At 47.6% G+C, this 15992-nt stretch overlaps 1 protein-coding gene across 1 annotated transcript in view; it reads left to right on the top strand.

Annotated features, from left to right (window-relative positions):
• The first annotated feature begins 420 nt into the window (after positions 1-420).
• LOC144494058 (scavenger receptor cysteine-rich domain-containing group B protein-like) overlaps positions 421-15992 on the top strand; it is a 23688-nt gene continuing 8116 nt past the window's right edge. The window contains exons 1-4 of the mRNA XM_078213636.1: positions 421-532; positions 4582-4896; positions 11826-12140; positions 14920-15219. Coding sequence (XP_078069762.1) covers positions 421-532; positions 4582-4896; positions 11826-12140; positions 14920-15219 — 1042 coding nt within the window. The remainder of the gene's footprint in view (positions 533-4581; positions 4897-11825; positions 12141-14919; positions 15220-15992) is intronic.

A 15992-nucleotide genomic window follows, 5' to 3' on the forward strand; every position in this document is an offset into this window, starting at 1 on the left:
CGCCCCTTTATTTTGAGACTATGCGCCTATGAGGTCGTCAATGTTGTTGTGTGTCGGGAGTCACGTGCAGGGTCACTGGGCCTGGTAACGATGGCACAGATCCTTCGTCAAGAGGCCAGTGGTGAATCAAATACGTCCTTCCAACAGTCTGATCACATAATCACTTGATTTACTTGCGCGGATATTTTTAAAACAAATTGGCAATGACATTCCATGAAGCTCTGTGTCCTGATTAATCTCACGATTTCCCGCCTTTTTTTCCATGTTGCAAAAATATGCTTCAATCGTAAAATATCTGGGAGGACAGTATAAAATTTCAAAATGGCCACTGTGCAAAGGGCAATAGTGTTCAGGTTCTCCACATATATCCTGTTGCATTCTCGAAGTGCGTCACTACAGTCCCAAAAAGCACATTTCAAAATGGCCGTTGAAAATGGTGTGAAGGTATTTAAGTTGTCTACCTCGATCAACTTGTTCTCTGAGGAGCTTCCATACAGTTGTGAGGCCATGAAATGTTCACTGAATACATTCAGTAAGTCATTTGGCCTGAGGGCCTTCCGCACCACTCTCCTCCTCTTAGTTCACTGGGGTTGAAAGGCCTTAGACAACGAGGCAACGTTTGGATTAGGGTAGGGGTAAGTGTTGCATTAGGGTTCAGGTTAACATTAGTGTTTAGCATTCTGGCTAGGGTTGGTATTCTGTTTAAGGTCTGTGTTAGGGTTAGTGTTAGGCTGACAGATCCCGGGTTATATTTAATGTTTCTGCTGCTGGTTTAGGGTTACCATTAGGGCTTATGTTTAGTGTTCTCTTTTGGGTTAGGATTAGAGTTTGGGTCAGTGTTAGGGTTAGGCATAGGGATAGGGTTAGGGTTAGGCTTAGGGGTAGGGTTAGGGCTATGGTTATGGATAGGGTTAGCGTTAGGGTTAGCATTAGGGTTAGGATTAGGGATAGGTTTATGGATAGGGTTAGGGATAGATTTCAGGATAGGGATAGGATTGGGTTAGTGTTAGGGTTAGGGTTAGGGTTAGAGTTAGGGTTCGGGCTAAGGTTAGGGATACATTTAGGATTAGGGTTAGGGATAGGGTTAAGGGTAGGGTTAAAGTTAGAGATTGGGTTCGGGATAAAGTTTGGGTTAGGGTTAGGGTTAGGGATTAAGGATTAAGGTTATGGTTCGGGTTAGGGATAGAGTTAGGGCTAAGATTAGGGATAGGTTTAGAGTTAGGGTTAGGATTAGGGTTAGGGATAGGATTAAGGATAGGGTTAAAGTTAGAGATAGGGTTAGTGTTCGGATTAGTGATAGTCTTAGGGATAGGGATTAGGGTTAGGGTTAGGGATAGGGTTAGAATTATGGTTAGGATTAGTGTTTGCTTTAGAGTTAGTCTTTGGCATGGTTTGTGATTAGGGTTAGGTTTAGAGTTCGAGCTGCATTAGGATTAGGGTTAGGGTTATGGTTAGTGCGGCGGGTCCAGCTAGTGCTGCAGTTAGGGTTAGGGTTAGCATTTGGGTAAGGGTTAGTGTTAGAGTTAGGTTTAGGGTTAGGGTTAGGGTTAGCATTTGGGTTAGGGTTAGGCTTAGGGTTAGGCTTCGGGTTAGTGCTGCGTTTAGGATTAGGGCTAGGGTTAGTGTTTGGGTTAGGGTTAGTGTTAGGGTTCATGCTATGGTTAAGGTTAATGTTAGGAAAAGGGTTAGGGTTCGGGTTATGGTTCGAGTTAGGGTTAAGTCTAGGGTTACAGTTAGAGTTAGGGTTAGGGTTAGGGTCAGGGTTAGGGTTAGATTTCGGGCTCGGGTTAGGTTTAAGGTTGGGTTAGGTTTGGGGTTAGGGTTAGTGCTGCATTAGGGTTCTGGTTAGGGTTAGCGCTGCATTAGTGTTAGGGTTAGGGTTAGGGCTACATTAGGATTAGGTTAATATTGTGTATGGGTTAGTGTGAGGGTTAGGGTTAGGGTTGGGTTAGGGTTAGGGTTTTGGTTAGGATTAGGTTAGGGTTAGGGTTAGTGTTAGGGTTAAGTTATGGTTAGATTTTGGGTTAGGGTGAGGGTTAGGATGAGGGTTAGGGTTTGGGTTGGGTTAGGGTTAGGACTACTGTTAGGTTTAGGGTTAGGGTTCGTGTTGCATTAGGGTTAGGGTTAATATTGTGCATGGGTTAGGGTGAGGGTTAGTGTTGGAGTTTGGGTTAGTGTTCAGGTTAGGGTTAGGGTCAATGTTGTTTATGGGTTAAAGTTGGGGTTAGGGTTCGGGTTAGGATTAGTGTTGCATTAGGAATAGAGTTAATATTCTGTATGGGTTAGGGTTAGGGTTGGTGTTAGAGTTTGGGTTAGTGTTCGGGTTAGGGTTCATGTTAGGGTTAGGGTTAGGGTTGGTGTTACGGTTATGGTTAGGGTTAGGGTTAGGTTTAGGGTTAGGGTTCATGTTAGGGTTAGGGTTGGGTTAGGGTTAGGGTTTTGTTAGGGTTAGGGTTGGGTTGGGGTTAGGTTAGGGTTAGTGTTAGGGTTTGGTTAGGGTTAGGGTTAGGGTTAAGGTTAGGGTTTGGGTTCGGTTTGGGGTTGGGGTTGGGGTTGGGGTTAGGGTTAGGGCTAGGGTTGGGGTTAGGGTTAGGGTTGGGGTTAGGGTTAGGGTTGGGGTTAGGGTTAGTGTTAGGTTTTGGGTTAGGGTTTGGTTGGGGTTAGCGTTAAGGTAAGGGTTCGTGTTAGGGTTAAGGTTAGGGTTTGGGTTGGGGTTGGGGTTAGGGTTGGGGTTGGGATTAGGGTTAGGGCTAGGGTTAGGTTTTGGGTTAGGGTTGGGTTGTGGTTAGGGTTAGGGTTCGTGTTAGGGTTAGGGTTAGGGTTGGGTTAGGGTTCGGGTTGGGTTAGGATTAGTGCTGCATTCTGGTTAGGATTAGGGTTAGGGTTCGGGTTAGGGTTAGAGTTTGGGTTCGGTTAGGGTTCGGGTTCGTGTTAGTGTTAGGGTTAGGGTTATGGTTAGAGTTTGTGTTAGTGTTCGGGTTAGGGTTTGGGTCAATATTGTGTATGGGTTAGGGTTCGGGTTAGAGTTAGAGTTAGGGTTGAGGTTAGGGTTAGGGTTGGAGTTAGGGTTAGGGTTAGGGTTAGGGTTAGGGTTAGAGTTAGGGTTGAGGTTAGGGTTAGGGTTGGAGTTAGGGTTAGGGGTCGGGTTAGAGTTAGGGTTAGGGTTGGGGTTTATGGTTAGGGTTGGGTTACGGTTAGGGTTAATTTTGGGGTTAGGGTTAGGGCTAGGGTTGCGTTTGGGTTCGGGTTGGGGTTCGGGTTAGGGTTTTGTTCGGGTTAGGGTTGGGTTGGGGTTAGGGTTCGGGTTAGTGTTAGGGTTTGGTTAGGGTTAGGGTTAAGGATATGGTTTCGGTTCGGGTTGGGGTTAGGGTTGGGGTTGGGGTTAGGGTTAGGTTCTGGGTTCGGGTTTGGGTTGGGGTTAGGGTTAGGGTTGGGTTGGGGTTGGGGTTCGGGTTAAGGTTAGGGTTAATTTTGGGGTTAGGGTTAGGGCTAGGGTTGCGTTCGGGTTCGGGTTGGGGTTCGGGTTCGGGTTAGGGCTCGGGTTACGGTTGGGTTGGGGTTATGGTTAGGGCTAGGGCTAGGGTCAGGGTTAGGGTTAGGGTTAGGTTTGGGGTTAGGGTTACGGTTATGGTTAGGGTTAGGGTTATGGTTAGGGTTAGGGTCAGGGTTGGGATTAGGGTTAGGGTTCGGGTTATGGTTAGGGTTAGGGTCAGGGTTGGGGTTCGGGTTAGGGTTAGGGTTGGGGTTAGGGTTAGAGTTAGGGTTATGGTTGGGTTAGTGTTCGTGCTGGATTCAGATTAGGGTTAAAATTGTCTATGAGTTTTGCTGCTGGTACACCTCTGACTTCGAGCTGTTCACACTCATTCCCGCGGAATGTTCTGATGTCCTTCAGCCAATCAGTAATCTCCCTCAGCCTGGATCCAATGGACGGTAACATCCCACTTCCTGCCACCCCTCTCCCGGGGGGACACCTGAATCTCCTGTCAGTCCTGATTTCCCAATATCCCATCTCTCTGGCACTGCTGTGTGATACCAAGTTCTGGGCCTTTGCTTCCTGCAGCAGTTCAGACAACACGCTTTCACCTCCCCATCACGGCAGACTGCACCAATGAGATTGTCCTCCTTAAGTGAATGGTCCTCACCCATTCCGTCCCCGTCTGTGCATTCTTTATCTCCGGATAAATCCCTTTCGAAGAATGAGAGGCGACCTTATTGAGACGTATGGATTCTCAGGGTGGGTTTGACAGGATCGATGCTGAGTCGTTGTTTCCCCTTGTGGGAGAGTCTGGGATCAGGGGGCAGAATCTCAGAGTAAGCGGGGGTCACCCATTGGAGACAGAGATGGGGAGGAATATCTTCTCTCAGAGGGGAGTGGATCTGTGGAATTCTTTCCCGCAAAGGGCTGTAGACGCTGGGCCGTTAAGTATGTTCGAGGCTGAGATAGACAGATTGTTAATCAGGAAGGGAACTAACAAGGCAACATAATGAGTAACAGCAAGGAAGGATATCCATCACACTGACCCTTCTCAAGGTACAATTGTCACATGGATCAGAAGTAAGGTGTTCTTCATGTAATTTCAGAGCCCCATGTGAGACTGGTGGGTGGCAGCCACAGCTGCTCTGGGAGAGTGGAGGTTTACCACAATGGAGAATGGGGGACGGTGTGCGATGACGCTTGGGGTATGACCGACGCCAGAGTGGTCTGCGCTCAGCTGGGCTGTGGTTCGGCCACGTCAGCAGTCAGCAATGCCCACTTCGGACAAGGCACCGGAAAGACCTGGATGGACGATGTTGCCTGCGTCGGAACGGAATCTTCTCTCTTGTCTTGTCCCTTCTCAGGATGGGAGAGGGAGGATTGTCGTCACCAGGAAGATGCAGGTGTGATCTGCAACCCAGGTGAGGGTACAACCACCCAATGGAAAGCCATGCTGACTTAAGTTTCGGTGATGACCATTTTAGTTTACCAAGGGTTTAAAAATGGTTTCCACCTGGTCAAAGTACAGGGACAAAGTAGACAATGTTTATTGTCTGAGTTTTATGCATGACCTTAAATCATAGAATCATAGAAACCCTACAGTGCAGAAAGAGGCCATTTGGCCCATCGCGTCTGCACCGACCACAATCCCACCCAGGCCCTACCCCCATATCCCTACATATTTACCCACTAATCCCTCTAACCTACACATCTCAGGACACTAAGGGGCAATTTTAGCACGGCCAATCAACCTAACCCGCACATCTTTGGACTGTGGGAGGAAACCGGAGCACCCGGAGGAAACCCACGCAGACACGAGGAGAATGTGCAAACTCCACACAGACAGTGACCCAAGCCAGTAATCGAACCCAGGTCCCTGGCACTGTGAGGCCGCAGTGCTAACCACTGTGTTACCGTGCCGCCCACGGTAAATGGTGAGAAAGGGTCAAAACAACGGTGAAACAGTTATATACCAAACAATTGTAATATCCACTGATATTAAAATATCCATGGAGATGGATAAAATAATGATTATGGTAAATCGGTGAAGAATTTGTGTATTGTGTAGGAAAATGGTAGAATAGGAAAATATTGTCTAAAGACATTTGGGAAGAAGCCAAAACCTTGGCAAGAGTGTAAAGGAAAATGAAAATAATTCAATCATTGAACATAAAGAATCAACGCATTATCACAAAGGCAGGATTAATCGTTGACATCTGTGAACTGTGTTCACCCCCTTATCTAAGGAAAGATATACTGACATCGGAGGCAGTTCAGAGAAGGTTCACTCAGTCGATCCCGGGTAGGGATGGATTTTCCTTTGGAGAAAGGTTGAGTAGGTTGGGCCTGTACTCATTGGAGTTCAGAAGAATGAGAGGCGACCTTATTGAGACAGATCGGATTCTCGGGGGGGTTTGGCAGGGTAGCTGCTGAGAGGTTGTTTCCCCTTGTGGGAGAGTCTAAGACCAGAGGGCATCATCGGGGAGGCGATGGCCCAATGTTATTATCGCTGGACTATTAATTCAGAAACTCAACTAATGTTCTGGGGATGTGTGTTCGAATCCAGCCACAGCTGAGGGTGAATTTGAATTCAATTTTAAAAATCTGGAATTAATAATTTACTGATGGCCATGAAGCCATTGTCGATTGTCGGAAAAACCCACCTGGTTCACTAATGTCCTCCAGGGAAGGAAATCTGCTGTCCTTACCTGTCCTGGCCTACATGTGACTCCGGGTCCACAGCAATGTGGTTGACTCTCAACTGCCTTCTGAAATGGCCGAGCAAGCCACTCAGTTCAAGGCCGACAAAGGATGGGCAATAAATGTTGGCCCAGTCAGCAACACCCATGTCCCACGAATGGATAAAGAAACATCTCAGACTAAGGTGCTCACCCATTGGAGACAGAGATGGGGAGGAATTTCTTCTCTCAGAGGGGAGTGAATCTGTGGAACTCTTTACCGCAGAGAGCTATAGAGGCTGGGTCATCAAGTATGTTCGAGGCTGAAATGGACAGATTTTTAATTAGTAAGGGAATCGAGGGGTTAGGGAGATAAGGCAGGAAAGTGGAAATTGAGAAATATCACATCAGATGAGTTGTGATCTCATTGAATGGTGGAGCAGATTCGATGGGCCAAATGGCTTCCTTCTGCTCCTATGTCTTATGGGACACCCAATCTATGTAGCCCTCAGCCTGGTATCAATGCGCATGGATGTAAGGGGCTGCCTAACCCTTAGCTCCACCTACCCCAGCTGAGGGCACATCCTCACCCTCCTCCTCCTCCTGCAGATACCTTGCCCTCAGACGGTGCTGGTCAGCACAGACTCCCATTGGATGGGTCCCTGCTCCGAAATGGGAAAGTCCTGAAGGGGTTTGCCATTCCCCTTTTGCCAGTAAAATGGCAGGGAACCCCTCGAGACTTACGCACCTTCCATGGGACATATTGGAAGGATGTATAGGCTGGCTACGGACGGCCATCCACTCTGGAAGTGGAAACTGATCTAGGAATGGCTGATAGAGATGCCACCACCATACCACAAGAAAATAATCACCAAGTCCAAAACAGATCAAATTGAAAAGCATGTTGCATCTTCCAAAATTTGTTATTTTACCCACATCTGTGACTCAGAAAGGGTGGTACAGTCGCACAATGGCTAGTGCTGCCAAGCAACTGGGTTCACTTCCAGCCTTGGTTGGTGTCTGGTTGGAGTTGGCACAATTTCCCCGTGACTGCATGGATTTCCACCGGGTGCTCTGGTTTCCTCCCACACTCCAAAGATGTGCAGGTTAGGTGGATTGGCCATGCTAAATTGCTCCTTAGTGTCTAAAGATATGCAGGTTAGGTGGATTGGCCATGATAAATTGCCCCTTAGTGTCCAAAGATGTGCAGGTTAGGTGGATTGGCCATGCTAAATTGTCCCTTAGTGTCCAAAGATGTGCAGGTTAGGTGGATTGGCCATGCTAAATTGCCCCTTAGTGTCCAAAGATGTGCAGGTTAGGTGGATTGGCCATGCTAAATTGCCCCTTAGTGTCCAAAGATGTGTAGGTTAGGTGGATTGGCCATGCTAAATTGCCCCTTAGTGTCCAAAGATGTGCAGGTTAGGTGGATTGGCCATGCTAAATTGCCCCTTAGTGTCCAAAGATGTGTAGGTTAGGTGGATTGGCCATGCTAAATTGCCCCTTAGTGTCCAAAGATGTGTAGGTTAGGTGGATTGGCCATGCTAAATTGCCCCTTCGTGTCCAAAGATGTGTAGGTTAGGTGGATTGGCCATGGTAAATTGCCCCTTAGTGTCCAAAGATGTGCAGGTTAGGTGGATTGGCCATGCTAAATTGCCCCTTAGTGTCCAAAGATGTGTAGGTCAGGTGGATTGGCCATGCTAAATTGCCCCTTAGTGTCCAAAGATGTGCAGGTTAGGTGGATTGGCCATGCTAAATTGCCCCTTAGTGTCCAAAGATGTGTAGGTTAGGTGGATTGGCCATGCTAAATTGCCCCTTAGTGTCCAAAGATGTGTAGGTTAGGTGGATTGGCCATGCTAAATTGCCCCTTAGTGTCCAAAGATGTGTAGGTTAGGTGGATTGGCCATGCTAAATTGCCCCTTAGTGTCCAAAGATGAGCAGGTTAGGTGGATTGGCCATGCTAAATTGCCCCTTAGTGTCCAAAGATGAGCAGGTTAGGTGGATTGGCCATGCTAAATGTGCAGGTTTATGGGGGTAAGCTAGTGGGGAGGGCCTTGGTGGGATGCTCCTTCGGAGAGTCGGTGCAGCCTCGGTGGTCTGTATTGCCTCCTTCCGTGCTGTCGGGATTCTAGGAACTGGTTGACTCTGTCATCAGCAATGATGGTACGTTCCTCCAGGGCAAGATTCACATGGAAGCCCCAGGGTCCAATCACCCTGTGAAGGGTAAAGTCACTGTTGTACATAGACATCCTATATGAGCTAATTACACCGACTATCACTTAGTTTATAACAGGTTACCCTTCACAGAAACAAAGGGCAGAGGAGCAAAGGAACAGGGGAAGGCCATTCAGCCCATCGAGCCTGCTCCACCATTCAATACTGTCATTGGCTGATCGGACACTCCAACCCTCACCATCCCCATAATCCCTTAACATTATCATTAATCAGTAATCTATCAATCTCTGCTTTAAACAGACTCAGTGACTGAGCTCCCACATCCCTCTGGGGTAGAGAATCCCAAAGATTCACACCCTCTGAGTGAAGACACTTCTCCCCGTCTCGCTCCTAAGCGGCTTCCCCCTTTATTTTGGAATTGTGCCCCCTGGTTCCAGACTCGGCCCCGACCAAGGGAAACCTCTTACCCACATCTCCCCCTGTCCGTCCCGTTAAATATTGTATAAATTTCAGTAAGATCGCCCCTCGTTCTTCCAAACTATAGAGAAAAGAAGCCCAGTTTGCCCCAATCCCTCTCCATAAGACAGTCCCAGAACAAGTCTGGTGAACCTTCATTACTCTCCCTCTGTGCAATACTATCCTTTCTGAGGTAAGGGGGCCAGAACTGCACTCAGTACTCCAGATGTGGTCTAACCAAAGCTCCAATACAACTGAAACAAGCTCAAATCCTCAAATCCTCTTTGTGATAAAGGCTAACAGTCTCTTAGCTTTCCTCATTGTTTGCTGCACCTGCATGCGAGCCTACAGTGACTTATGGACAAGGACACCCAGATCCCTCTGCACATCGACACTTTCTCATTTCTCACCATTTAGGATATACACATTATCCCTCCAAACATATGTATTAAAGTGTCCAATTATAACTGATAAGCCATCCATTCATTGTCCTTTAATAAATATGAGGCATGGAGGGAGATTAAACTGTTAGTGGAGTCATACGGCACAGAACCAGGCCCTTTGGCCCACCATGTCCATGCTGTAATGATACTGTGCCTTTACTTGTCTCATGCTCCTTGTGAGGAGATTGTTTTATACTTCAGCTCTGATTATAGTGCCGATTGTCTACAACTGGCAACCTACTTGCTGTCCTTGCAAAAGAATATTTGCTCCTAGTTATTGGGGTGTTTCTTTCAATCTGACTTGATGCAGTTTTGTTACATCTTTGCAGTTCCCCTGGGGTTACAAAGTAGAGTTTAATTCAGTTAATTGACAAGAGAGAGCCAAGTGAATGGGTGGAGCTAGGCTTACAGAGGGAACAAGCAGGCAATTGCTGTTTGAATTTGAAAGGAGCAGCAGCTGTTTCTCTCTCCCCCTTTCTCTCTGGAAATTGAAGTCTGGGACCTACTAGAAAATAGGTCACTCTCTCCATCTCTCTCTTTCTCAGAAGAGTCACCCTCTGGAGTTCTGCTGTTTGAAATCAGGGCCGCGAGTATCCCATCCACGCCCGCCACTTTTCTGGCGGGACCAGCTGGGAGACGCGTGTCTGCGGCTTTGAACGAGGATTTGCGCATGCGCGGGGAATGCATGCGCGTCTCCCAGAGCCGGCGAGCAGTCGCTGGTCAGACCACGCTGGAAACCGGCAGGAAGAAAGGAAGTCGATTTAAATATTTTAAAAATCTATTTTAAGTATGTAGATTCGTTAATTATTGGGCCTTTCAGATCCCGATTAAATCTCCCACCCCGCCAGGAGTACTTCAATGTGGCGGGGTTTAGAGTAGCTCCCCATGTTTGGGGAGCTAGAGGGTGACCTCGCTGGAATGAAGGGGGGGCAATCGGGGGCCCCCCGGGGGTTGGGTGGCAGGGGGTGCCCAGGGGGTTGGGTGGCAGGGGGTGGTGCCCCCTGGGCATGGGCACCCTGGCAGTGCCAGCCTGCACCCCCTGGCACAGCCCAAGGAGTAAAATGCCAATGCCCGGGGGCACCTTGGCACTGCCCATCGGGCATCGGGCAGTGCCAAGCGGGTGGGGCCTATTGTGGGCGGGGCTTGGGGACAATCAGTGGGGGTGGGGGTCCCACTACCACTCTGCATTGGGATTGGTCTGGGATGGGGGGAGGGCAGTGATTGGGGCAGGCTGAGGGGGGGGGGGGAGTAGTCTGCTGGGGGGGCCTGCCTCAGGGGGTGTCTGACCCCAGGGAGGGATCACTGGGGGCGGGGGTCTGCCTGGGTGAGGGGGTGTGGAGGGATCGCCACTGTTGAGGGGTGGGGCCTGGGCATCGGGGAGCTCTGGGACGGGAGGGGTCAGGGCTGGCCCGGGAATCATTGTGGGGCCGGCGATCGGGCCGTGGGGGGGGCTGGAGGGGCCCGGGTTGGCCAGTGATCGAGCTGACCAGCAAATGGGAGTTTGACAGTTTGGGCCCACTGCGCATGCGCAGAGCTCCAGAACTGTCAAACCCCGGCGCGAATAGGCCCCGCCCTCTGGGTTTGCAATGAGATTCACGACTGGGACCTCTTCAGTGCACAGAGTGCGGAGATTCAGGTGACAAGCTGATCTGTCAGAACTGGTGCGATCTCGGCCAGTTGTGCCGCCAATTCTGCATTTGTTGGGAGAATCACCCCCCCCCCTCCCCCACCGCCCCAGAACATCCTCTGGAGGCTGCTGTCTGTGACTCAGAAGACAGGTGTTTCTCTGTATCTCTGTTCAGAGGTGTTGAAAAGCTGGAGGACTGGCAACGCTCGTAGGCTTCTGTGTTTTCGCCAGCTGATTCTCAAGATTATGCCCGTGGGGATATTACTTAAATTTGAACTACTAGAGATAGGTTAGCAGTTAAGAATTATACCTTGTCATGTTTAAGTATTTCAACTGGTAACAGTTTATGCTGATTCTTTTTGTTAGAATTAAACTGTTGTTAATTAAAGTTGGTTTTAACAAAAGCTTCCTCGTGGGTCCACGGAATTATATCTGGGAGTGAAACTTATGCTGGCACTTCTGCCAAAATCAAAAATAGTTTGATTTATGCTAACTTCATAACATACTTAGAGTATCTGATCTTGCCCATCAAATATCAATCTATACTAATTCCTTTTACCAGCACTTGGTCCATTGGCTACTATGTCTTTTTAAAACTGTTCTGTAATTCATTCATGGGATTCATTGATTGGGTCAGAATTTATTATCCACCTCTCATTGTCCTTTGAGTGGGCAGTTAAGAGTCAAACACGCTGCTGTGTGGGTCTGGAGTCACATGTAGACCAGACCAGGTATAGATGGCAGATTTCCTTCCCTGAAGGACATGAGGGAACCAGATGGGTTTTATCTTTTTACAACAATCAACAATGATTTCATTATAATTTTAATTATTTTTGTCGTACTGAATTCAAATTTTTGCCGTCTGCGGAGGTGGGACTCGAACCTGGGATCCTAGCGAATTTCCTTGGGTCCTTGCATTGCTAGTGCTGTGGCAATAGCAGGTTAGTACTAATGTCTCCTCACTGTTGTTTCAGCGCCCAACTTGCGACTGGTGAATGGCGTCGGCCAATGTTCCGGGCGGGTGGAGGTTTATCACAACCGACAATGGGGGACGGTGTGCGATGACAATTGGGGCGTCCTGGATGCCAAGGTGGTCTGCAGGCAGCTGAACTGTGGTTCCCTCATCTTGGCCCCCACCGGTGCCTCCTTCGGGGAAGGCAGCGGGAAGATCTGGATGGATGAAGTTGCCTGCAGGGGGACAGAGGCCTCCCTGGTGTCCTGCCGGTTTACCGGATGGGGGAAGCACAACTGTGGCCATGGCGAAGATGCCGGTGTGATCTGCAACCCAGGTGAGGAAAGGCAATGGCTCAAACCTGGGGGTCCTCGCTTACTCAAAAAAACAAAAATGAGGTGGGGATGTAACTGTGTTAAAAATGGCTCCGAGAAGGTTCCCAACCACGTTTGGGGTTGTGAAGTTTAACAGAAAGAAAAGAATGTGATTCACACGTGTAAATTCAAACTTACACACAACAGATTTTATTGAGGAGCTGCTCTCTCTGCACTGCACCAAATACAAAACTGAAATGTAATAGCAGCCTGAGGACTAAGCCAAATGACACCACCGTCAAATCATGTGATCAGCTCTTAAAGCAACCTGCAACCCTTTTTTCAAAATATATAAACAGTTGAGCCTTACACCCATTGAGAGCATCAAAGAATGGTGGGTGAGTTTATAGAAGCGTGTAGAATGCTGTGGGTAGATTTTGGCTGAGACACTCGCATCTCAGAATGGAGAATGGAGAATTTGACGCACAACCAAGAATCCATTCACTGCAGCGGCACTGGAGAATCCCAGCCGTGGATGAGATCGGACGTGTTCGGTGTTTGGGGGGTACTCCCACTTCTTAGCAATGGTAGAATTCTCCTTCAATATTCTTCATGGGCCATGAGTGTCGCTGGTTGGGCCAGCATTTATTGCCCATCCATAACTGCCCTTTAACTGAGCGTTAGGGCATTTCTAAGGAGCAGTTACGAGTCGGCCACATTGCTGTGTGAATCTGGTGTCACATGTTTAAAGTTTAAAGTTAAAGTTTATTTATTAATGTCACAAGTTGGCTTACATTGACACTGCAATGAAGTTACTGTGAAAATACCCTAGTTGTCAAATCCCCCAGTCAAAAATCCCCGGCGCCTGTTCGGGTACACTGAGAAAGAACTTAACATGGCCAATGCACGTCTTTCATACTGTGGGAGGAAACCGGAGCACCCGGAGGAAACCCACACAGACACGGAGAGAACATGCAAACTCCACACAGACAGTGACCCAAGGTGGGAATCGAACCAGGATCCCTGACACTATGAGGCAGCAGTGCTAACTACTGTGCTTCCTTTGTAGTAAGAAGTTTAACAACACCAGGTCAAAGTCCAACAGGTTTATTTGGTAGCAAAAGCCACACTTTTGCTACCAAATAAACCTGTTGGACTTTAACCTGGTGTTGTTCAACTTCTTACTGTGTTTACCCCAGTCCAACACCAGCATCTCCACATCATCACTTCCTTTGTAGGCCAGGCCAGCTAAGGATGGCAGATTTCCTTCCCTCAAGGGGCATTAGTGAATCAGAAGGGTTTTTCCGACAATCGGCAATGGTTTCATGGTCAACGTTAGAATTTGTGACAGCTTTTTTAAATTCATTCGTGGGATCTGGGTGGCACCGAGCCTGCATTCATTGCCCATCCAGGTTCTATAAAGCTGTGTTATACATCTTTAATTTAAACGCCTTCCAAGCATTCCAGTTTAAAGAGACAAACAAGGACAGTAATTCAATTGTTTCTTTATTTAACACTTCTTGTATCAACTCAAACATCAATAGTTGCAACTCATTAACTCTTTACTGAACTTTACCTCCAACTGAACATCAACTTTAACTATTTAGCTCTTAAACTGCACTTTAACTGAACATCAATTTTAACTATTGAACTAAAAATAGATACTACCGAGTTTGGGAAAACCTTGGCCAACAAATATCCTCGATGTAGAATCTATCTTCTCCTTCTCTGAAGTATCCTTCAGGGTACAATTCTTCTTGCGATGGTTGTTCTCCTCGAGTTATCGCTGCCAAACAAAGAACTCACATATCCTTTATCCACAATTCTCCACTTGCACATGGAAGTTTCTCTATCATCCAGCCAACTGTGTCACCAGAAACCAATCACATGGCTCAAACATCCAGTGAAATTACTTTTGAGTGAAACCATGACGCTTGGTTTAAACTGCATACTCCATACATAGCAGCCATAAATCGGAACCACGGTGTCTCAATTAATATAAACAACTTCCCTGATCTGACCAACACAGGAAGCTTCAGGTCACAGCTCCCAAACCAGAGCCGCTTTACAACCTGCATCTGGTTTTAATCTATAAATTGACCAAAATTCCCAGCATGCTTCACTCTCAGCCAGAATAGTCATTTTAAAGCCACTACAGCCATTATTGTTGTTAAATTATTATTGTAGCCGCTCTTTCTCCGTCCACGGCTACAACGTGACTTGCCAATTTTTAAACTCAGTGCCCCGGCCGATGAAGACAAGCATGCCGTATGCCTTCTTCACTACCTTCTCCACCTGCGTTGTCACTTTCAGTGACCTGTGTAACTGTACACCCAGATCCCTCTGCCTATCAATACTCTTAAGGATTTTGCCATTTGCTGTATGCTTCTCATCAATATTAGACCTTCCAAAATGCATGAGATGACGATGAAACTATCATGGATTGTCTTAACAAACCCATCTGGTTCACTCGATGTCCCTTTGGGGAAAACGGAATATGCCATCCTTATCCGGTCTGCCCTACATGTGACTCCAAACCCACAACGGTGTGGTTGACTCTTTAATGCCCCTCTGAAATGGCTGAGCCAGCCACTCGGGGCAATTAGGGATGGGCAATAAACAATGGCCAAATGCCCCGATTACCAATCATCACACTGGAGACAAATTGTCCAAAGACATTTGCACAAAGGGACTCCAGCGAAGGTTCAGGAAAGATGATTGGATAGCAAACATGGCGGTTTGTGAGGGAAATGTTGTTGGAGATTGTGACCAAATTAACATTGCTACCTTTGCTCATTTCAGATCCCTCGCTCCGGCCCTCGATCTCACATGTTCCGGATTATTCCGTACACATGGCAGGAAGTTCATTCAACATCAAGTGCTCAACTCCCAATGGTTACAGTGGGGGTCGCTTCAAAGTGCTTAAATCTTCCACCGCCATCAAAGAGTACGAGTTTTCGTCCAATATACGCAATGTCCTTTTTCCCTTCAACAGCATAAGCACCAGTGACGCTGGAACCTACAAGTGCGTGTACGATATAAAGGTGATGAACAGGTGGATTCCCTTCACAGCAAGCGCAGCTCTACACATGAATGTAAGAGGTACGTAAGAGTTGCTGTGTTTTTTGTTTAGTATTTTTCAACGTTTGTTAGGGGCATCGGATCCAACATGGGACTTAGGGTCAGGAGTAGGCCACTCAGCCTTTCAAAGCCTGCTCTGCCATTCCAAGGGATGTCAACAGTTTTTCATCTCCTTATCTGAGGAAAGATATATTGGAGGCAGTCCAGAGAAAGTTCACTCGGGATTTTCTTGTAGAACCATAGATTCTCGACAGTGCAGAAGGAGGCCATTCGGTTCATCGTATCAGCACCGGCCCTCCAAAAGAGCATCTTACCCAGCGCCCACCCCCTACCCCACCCGATTCCCATAATGCCACGCATTTACAATGCCCAGTCCGGTAACCTATACATCTTTGGATACTAAGGGGCAATTTAGCATGGCCAATCCATCGAACCTACACATTTTTGGATACTGAGGGGCAATTTAGCATGGCCAATCCACCTAACCTGTACATCTTTGGATACTAAGGGCAATTTACAATGGCCAATCCACCTAACCTACACTTCCTTGGATACGAAGGGGCAATTTAGCATGGCCAATCCACCTAACCTGCACATCTTTGGACACTAAGGGGCAATTTAGCGTGGCCAATCCACCTAACCTGCACATCTTTGGACACTAAGGGGCAATTTAGCATGGCCAATCCACCTAACCTGCACATCTTTGGATACTAAGGGGCAATTTAGCATGGCCAATCCACCTAATCTGCACATCTTTGGAGACCATGGCACAATTTAGCATGGTCAATCCACAT

Source organism: Mustelus asterias, chromosome 5 (assembly GCF_964213995.1).
Source record: "Mustelus asterias chromosome 5, sMusAst1.hap1.1, whole genome shotgun sequence".
Classification (NCBI taxonomy): Eukaryota; Metazoa; Chordata; class Chondrichthyes; order Carcharhiniformes; family Triakidae; genus Mustelus; species Mustelus asterias.